Source organism: Wasmannia auropunctata, unplaced genomic scaffold (genome assembly GCF_000956235.1).
Source record: "Wasmannia auropunctata unplaced genomic scaffold, wasmannia.A_1.0 LD336001.1, whole genome shotgun sequence".
In the NCBI taxonomy this organism is placed as follows: Eukaryota; Metazoa; Arthropoda; class Insecta; order Hymenoptera; family Formicidae; genus Wasmannia; species Wasmannia auropunctata.
In genome coordinates this window covers 23,066-31,260 of record NW_012026889.1, presented here as the reverse complement: position 1 = coordinate 31,260, position 8,195 = coordinate 23,066, and the positions used below count along the sequence as shown (strand labels likewise).

The window sequence follows — 8,195 nt, the reverse complement described above, 5'->3', positions numbered from 1 at the left end:
CATATTTATATATTAAAATACATATGTACATCAAAGTAGCCAGCATATAAAATTATAAATAGAACGTCGTGAAATCTAACGTGAATTATAGATCGTCTAAATCAATTTCAGACTGCGCATGCGCAGGATCGTTGCACGTGTTCGGAGAAAAAAAGGTGCTGCGATCAGCTGATCAGCTGGATTTGTCGCGATCCCGATCGATTTTGGAGAATTGAAGAGATTTTTTTTTTTAAATAAAGTTAAAATTGTTCTGCACAGCAACGAGATTCCTGCAGTAATCGATCACGATGGTGCGAAAACTGAAGTATCACGAGCAGAAGCTGCTGAAGAAGGTGGACTTCATGTCGTGGCAGGCCGACAACAATCTCCACGAGGTTAAGATCTTGAAACGTTATTGCATTCAGAGAAGATCGGACTACACGGTGTAAGTGTGATTATTAAATTAGTACATTAAATGATGCAAAAATATATAAATTTTAACATTCGATAAATATATAATATTATATAATATAAATATATTTTGCAAAATAAAATACTACATAATGAAACGCAAGATATGATGTGGCTGCATTAATATTTATCGAAATGATTGTAGATACAACAAACTGTCACGCGACATACGGGAGTTGGGTAGGAAGATTAAGGAAATCGAGCCTGACCATCCCTTTCGTATCGAGCAGAGTGCTGCCTTGCTGGAGAAGCTGTACATGATGGGCCTGATCTCCACGAAGTGGGACCTGTCGCAGACTCAGAAGGTAACCGCCAGTTGCTTCTGCAGACGGAGACTCCCGGTTGTTATGGTGCGCAACAAGATGAGCCAGACGATAATGATGGCGACAAAATTGATAGAGCAGGGCCATGTCCGAGTCGGAGTAGAAGTCGTAAAAGACCCCGCGTTTTTGGTAACAAGGTAAGGTATTTTGTGCCCCATTCACATCGTGCAAGTATCGAGGAAATAACAAATAAAACGGATGTCGATTGTATGTTTTACAGGAATTTAGAGGACTTTGTAACGTGGGTAGACACATCTGCTATTAAGAAACACGTATTGGAATACAAGAACGAGGTAAGAATTCTTCAGCTTTCTTTTATATATTATTGCAGTTAAATTATATTTTTTCGCAATTATACATATAATAATATATATTTTTTTGTTTTACAGAGAGATGATTTTGATATAGTGTAATCTAGATTCACTGAATACTTTTACTCGTAAAACTATGTTTTTTTTTTATAAAAGAAATATTTATTTATGCAACAATGTATATATAAAGATCTGCATTAATGAAGAAATTAATTCTACGTTTACTCTGTATTTTTTATTTGTAATATTAAATGTGTCTTGAGGAAAATTACTTTCAGCATAGCACCATCTTTGTCCGTAAAAGGGTTTTACCTCGAAATGAAGTACGCATAGATTCGTTGTAATAAAAGAAAATTTATTAAAAGTCGGATTAGTTCGTCACCACTTTGAGAAGATTGTATGAGTCGCCTAACATAATAATCGCTTAAACATAAGCGCGCAAAGAAACGCATTCACATGATCGTAAACACGAAGGATCTTGATACTTCGGTTTAGCGCAGATGCGACACTGATTTTTATAAAGAGATTGCAAACAGTTTAGAAAATATCGGTTATGTAGCACTTTCCATATAACTAAAAAATCGAAAGCTCACATCAATATCATGTAATAAAATTGCCATTAGAATTTTTATATATTCAGTTTTACTATTTCAGTTTTCTTATTTCGGTGTTTAATCTCTGCCTATAAAGATACAGATCGCATTCAAGATGTAAGCCGAGAATCAAGATGACCGCATCTAGCGCTAGTCGAAAAAAAAAGGGAGCAAGAGTACAGTAACGTGAATTTTTTACACGATTCGCTGACAATATAAGATTCGATAAGGAGAACGCATATCTCGGAATTTGTATCGTACTATAGGAACAAATCTCGCCAGAATCAGCATTAGGAAACGCAGCGTGGAAAACGACGAAGGAAAGAACTGGAGCAACGATGAATCTCGTACCACGTGCATTCCGAGCAGCCACTCATTCATATACTTATAATGATAATTAGTATTTATTATGATTATGATACAAATGTTACATGTTAATATCTTTATAGTAATCGGCAGTCTCTGTGCTGGTCTCTGTGACATCGCCGCCGCGTTAAGTAATCTTTATTACGTTCTAGAGAGCACTCGGTCCACTTTTTTCTCTTTTTTCTCTCTCTCTCGTCTTCGCACTTCTCTAGAACGTAACTGACAGATCAAACGGGGGCGTGTGTCGGCTCAGGTCCCTAAGTATCTCCTCCTCCTTCTCCTTCTCCTCCTTCACCGTCAACTATTTACATAATTGCCTTGCGAAATCTCTCCGTAACACGCTGCATTTATTCACGGAAGGGGAAAAAAAAGGGAACGTTTAACGTTGCTTTCTTTTTTTGTTCCGGATTCCTATCTACCTCCGCGGCGGTAACCGCCATACCGGCCTTGCGTGAAATTTTTACTCAATTCGTTCGAAATGAAATGTGAGTTCGTGATTGCGCGTTTTTTTTTCCGTAGTACAGGTATACGTGATATTTCCGATATAAAGGCCCGTAGGTGAAATATATCGTACAAAAGAAAGAAGCAAAGACGAAGCGAAAAGAAAAAAAACGAAAGGGAAAGGAGTAATGTAAATACACTTTGCGCGGCTGTTATTAATTATCGATAGGCGAGACGTCCACTAACAACTCGCGAGATACAAAATAACGTGCATCTCTTATCGAACGTGTTTCGTATTACTATCTATTGTTTCGTTTCTTCTTACATGGAGATATAACTGTTACATGTGGAATTTCGCACCACAACTGACTATTCGCGACTTTGTTCCCACCACGAAAGAAATTCAATTCTTTCTTTTCTGAATCATCCTACTGTTCTTTGTACAAGTTCGTTAACGTATTCTAGTCTATCGATTAATCTTAACGAGATACCCAGTGAATTACGTTGTAGTCCGTACGGCTTGCAAACAAACGTATCGCACAACAAAATGCAGCTGCATGGATATTTCCATAACAGATTGTATCGTTTCTTTTTCCCCGTGAAAGTAACTATTTGTTTGAGAACTCTATAAGACGCTGAGTATCGCGCTAAACTCGAAATTTGCAAACCTACATCGCTATATCTGGGGGATCGCCCAAATTCTGAGAAATCATGACAAGGTCCCCGCTGGCTATTTCTCAGGTTTTGGTGGAGTTCACCAAATTTAAGCATCCATGCTTCTTTCGATATTCGAATGTCAGAACTGAGCTGGTTTAGAGAAAGCAAAAGTAACAAAGTATAAATATATTTTTTGTGTGTGGAAAGATCGCATAATTAAGGACCGTGATGTAACGAGAATAAGTAAAAGAAGCGTTTTCTTGAGAAAACTGTACATGCATTTAAATACAGTTTGCAGCAGTGAAGAGAATTGTGAGTCACAATGAAATGGCCAACTTTGTGTGACGTATTAATGAAAACGTATGAAGATTTCAAATGGATGACTGCTTCGATGGAAAAGAAAGATTCTTACAGTTGTACACTACTATCTACAAAAACTTTAATGTTTTTTTTTTGTAATTTTAATATTCTCTTCGTATTACGCTCTCGTGTTGCAATTAATAGTATAAATTTTACATAGGCAGTTTTACATACGCTACTGTACAAGACGAAGTGCAAAAAGTTTTCACACCTTTCCACTTCAATTTAAATATAAATTTATCAATACAAATAAATCTACGGCGTTAGACTCAAATATAATTTTCATAGAATAATCTGACATTGAAAAAGGATTCTGGATAATATCATTTAGAATTTGAAAGCAGCGTCACCGATCCATAATTGTGGATCGCAGTGACGTTGGCTTTACGATGGCTTAATTTATTCAATAAAATGTTTACCTCGTAAAGCAGAATAAATTAAAGCCGCTTATTTATTATCCATTACGCTCTACATTCAATTCACAGGGCCAGTCGTTCCATCCTCGGGATAAAAAAAAATCCGACAAATAAATCTACGTCTCCGCCTGGATCGCGGCATCGGCCGCGATGCAGACAGAGTGATAAAGGTTTGATTGAACGTTGGAAAGACTGGTCCTTCAAGACAATGTCGAATTTACGCTTTTTGTTAATCCTCCAATATTATGCTATCTGATATTGAATTCCAGTCTCTGTGTACCTGACGTACTGCGGTTAACAAAATTATCAACTGGTAACTAAATAATTCTCCCCCTTCACAGTTGTATCAATCCGATCACGATTAACAATTCGATTGTATTCAATTGGATTAATTTCCCTGAAGAAATCAAATCAAGCGTTAGATAGTATTTTCACTGTAAAAGTCCGTAAAACTCATGGATGAAAATGAATGGAAATTTATAGAACGAATAAGTATCAGAATGTGAATTGTGGATAGCCATAAGCTTTGGAAGATTGACAATGTACCCATTTTGTCCATTCAGAATCGTGATTTTCACAAATTATATTTTTACATACCGGAATGCACGTGGTGGACATTCAATTACAATTTCTTTGTGGCTGCAAAATATAAATATGTACGATAAAAATAACGAAGGCTTCTTATCGAACTTTTAGTGTCAGCGCTATCGGTAAAAAGATGCGCGTATTATCGCCGGAATACGATAGACAGCATGATTTTTTTAACAACAGGTAAGTACAAGACACTTTTTTGTGCTCAATTTCGGAGTACACCTACGCGTTTCTCTATCGGATACAACGAACTGCATTTCTCTCTTATTATATATGCTGCGTGGCAACGAGTAGATAGATTATTGCATGTCAACAATATCATTGTTATAACGTAATGTTACGTCGCGAAACATTTTTCCAAAGATTTTCCAGCACAAGTGGAACATGTGCCAGATTACATCTTATATCATTATTTTAATAAGCACAATTTTGATGCTTATTAAAACTCATGTAAATATATGAGCAATATATATGTAAATTATCAATCAAATTTTTATCAAATAATTGGAGATGACTTACGAATCACTTGTTAATGCTCAAGACGGACAATACCTACATTTTTTTATACACGCAAAAATCGAAGATTTAAGTTTAAATCGCATCCCCTTACGATTGACTTGAAATTGAGAGATGTAAGGAGGATTCAAGCAACAACATCTATGTTAAATATCTAGTAGAGATCCTAATAGATCCTAAAACACTTTTTCCTCCTCACAATTGCTACTCGGATATGCATATTGAATAGTTCTCGTCCAATACGCACGGTATGTATATCATCTCTGGATGGAATCGTGAAACGGTAACACTTTTTATAAAAATGGAAAATTCCTTCATTGGCGCCAGTAACAATTATTATGCTATTGCTTCGTGATTTTTTGATAGTGAAAAATCGGGCGAACCTCTATAATCCAAATGAATGTGTATATATATACCCCAACCTTCAATTTATAAACCTCTTCGGATAAATGAGAGATAAAGTTGAGTGAAGAGATAAGAGAGTTCCGCAACGGAGGAGCGCGCGAGAACGTAACGAGCGAACTCTTATGTAATCACAGTAGGCGCGTCGCGACCAGTATGCTGACAAAGTCCGCTTAATTCTAATGCGATATTAATTAAAGGTTTCAAAACCAGTTGTGCGTCTTTCTCGAAAGTAACCGGATCACTCTCGTAACTATCGATATACATACGGATAGTGGCACCAGAACTTCCCGTTCCGGATAAGCGGAATATTATGCGGGAGCCGTCCGCAAACAATATCCGTAATCCCTAATGTGACAAAACGTCATGACTAGCTTGAAGATATGAGATTATTAGTGCTAAAGAAACATATGGAACATACCTGCTTCGCAGCTTTGCTACTGTCGACAGGATCCGTGTAGGAGTAATTGTCCGCCTGCTTAACAACGTACTCCTTACCTTCGTACTGCAGCTTTCTGCCGATAAAATCTGGCTTCTGAATCAGGGCCTCGATGCTTTGCATCATTTTATCCGCGCACGCGGAGTCGCAATTTTCATAATCATACCTATAATACGGCCAGAAATTCAGGAACGTTAAATCAAAAGATATTAAGAAAATATATATATATATTTTTTTTTTCGATAAAATACACGTATGTGGTATACCTAGTAAAGAAGTTTCTCCCATAAACTTTCCAGTGATCCAACATAATGTTTTCCACGGATTTTCCTAGTCCCGCGATCACATTGAGCCACGCCAGACATGCCCATACTCCATCCTTCTCGCGAATATGATCGGAACCGGTACCGAAACTTTCCTCTCCACACAGCGACAGATCTCCAACATCCATCAGATTACCTGTAAAAGTTATATTAAACAGATATTGTAAAACTGATGATAATTTTTCGTAATACTCGTAGGATAAAAATTCTACAGTGCATACCGAAGTATTTCCATCCGGTAGGAACTTCGAAAAACTTCGCCCCATTTTTAGCGGCGACTCTATCGACAGCCGCAGCCGTTGGCATTGATCTAGCATATCCTTTAACGCCAGTCTTTTGGAAATACGGAATTAATTTTAGATTAGCAGCTAACACCGCTAAGGAATCGGAAGGAGTGACGAAGAAGGCTTTCTTGCCCAAGATCTGTAAGCGCAAGCACAATTTGAGCGAGACAATTTATTTGGCGATCAAAATCTGTTTTTTTTTTTCACTTTTCGACGAATTTTGCTCACCATATTTCTGTCTCCGTCGCCGTCGAAAGCCGCACCAAAGTCGTACGGTCCTTCCTTTATAGCATTCACTAAATCTTTGGCATAAGTTAAATTTGGATCGGGGTGTAAACCACCGAAATCTTCTAACGGCTTTATATTCACTAAGCTAGAGTCATCGACGCCTAATTCAGTGCTAAATATTCGCTTCACGTACGGTCCCGTGACTGAAAATTATTGAAAGCTATTACACAATGTCTAGTACAATGAAAGCAGCAGCCAAACGCAAATTATATAATGCCTAACCTCCGTTCATTGAATTGATGAGAACCTTAAACGCTGGCCTGTCCGCATTGCCTAGCAACAATTTTCTAATACCCGCGAAATCAAAAATCTCCTTCATCAGCACCACGTAATCGTTCACAGAGTCGATTATATCGACGGTAAACGGTCTGCCATCCACCTCGATAGTGATGCTCTGCACTTTGTCAATATCTACGCCAATATCGGGAATAATTTTGTAACACTGGAGCGTTTTAGTGATCTCGTAGATCTTATTAGTCACGTTGTCCGGAGCGGGGCCGCCGTTGTCGCAATTAAATTTAATGCCGAAATCGGCATCAGGACCACCAGGATTGTGCGACGCAGTTAAGACAATCCCTCCTTGCGTCTTATACTTTCGTATTATAGTCGACACCGCCGGCGTCGAGAGAACGCCATTTTGACCAACTATCAACTTCCTTACCTAAAAAAAAAAAAAATTATAATAGGTATATCTGGCCTCTCAATAGAGATATTAGTGTCGGTAGATAATCTGTTACAAAAGGATTGCTCAACTATATTACTTTTCTAAATAAAATTGTCAATGTCAAAGCATTAGTTCAATTATAAAAATAATAAATCTACGTTTTTAATGTCAACTTTCAAGTTCGCCGAAACTGTTAAATGTAATTGCTGTCATCAATGAATTATTTCTGTCTCGCAGTACAACATTCTTCGTCATGAAACGTAGTCGTATGTCAAGTCGTACATTTGTTGCTGCATCTTACCCCGTTTGCCGCGGCGATCCGGATGATCTTCGCCACCGCCTCCCTCCCGTAATACCGCCCGTCACCGCCGACGACGAGGGTGCAGCCGGTCAGCTGATCGCCCAGGGCGTGCAGTGTCGCCTGCACGAAGTTCTCCGTGTAGTGCTCCTGCTGGAAGACCTTGACGGCCTTCCGCAGGCCCGAGGTGCCCGGCTTCTGGCCGTCGTACACCCGGGTGCTCACCGTCAGGCTCGTCACCGACGTCGCGGTCATGCTCGCACGGTGGTTCCGCTGCGGGCGCGCTGCAACTGACAGGAGAAAGAACGATGAAACGAGGAGACGGAGGTTAAGGTTAATCTGCCCGGTCGCGACCGGCGAGAAGGCGAACCGCACGAAGACCGAACACACGCGACAGCCGTCCGATCACTGTCGGCGGACCGAACTCCGCCTGTCAATGACACGCAAGGGCACGGGCCGCACGGGCGTCCGGT

The 8,195-nt window shown here is 39.2% G+C and overlaps 2 protein-coding genes across 2 annotated transcripts; one reads left to right on the top strand and one right to left on the bottom strand.

Moving 5' to 3' along the window:
• Positions 1-105: 105 nt before the first annotated feature.
• Positions 106-1,464, top strand: LOC105453193 (U3 small nucleolar ribonucleoprotein protein IMP3). Its single transcript, XM_011694936.1, has 4 exons — positions 106-424; positions 596-910; positions 994-1,066; positions 1,163-1,464. The coding sequence occupies exons 1-4, from the start codon at positions 288-290 to the stop codon at positions 1,184-1,186; spliced, it is 549 nt and encodes a 182-aa protein (XP_011693238.1). The 5' UTR covers positions 106-287; the 3' UTR covers positions 1,187-1,464.
• On the bottom strand, positions 1,419-8,191 carry LOC105453194 (phosphoglucomutase). The gene is made up of 7 exons (XM_011694937.1): positions 7,726-8,191; positions 6,983-7,421; positions 6,701-6,903; positions 6,410-6,611; positions 6,132-6,324; positions 5,848-6,031; positions 1,419-5,774 (listed from the first exon to the last, which is right to left on the bottom strand). Exons 1-7 carry the CDS (start codon positions 7,975-7,977, stop codon positions 5,550-5,552), a joined length of 1,698 nt encoding a protein of 565 aa, XP_011693239.1. The 5' UTR covers positions 7,978-8,191; the 3' UTR covers positions 1,419-5,549.
• Between the last annotated feature and the right edge of the window lie 4 nt (positions 8,192-8,195).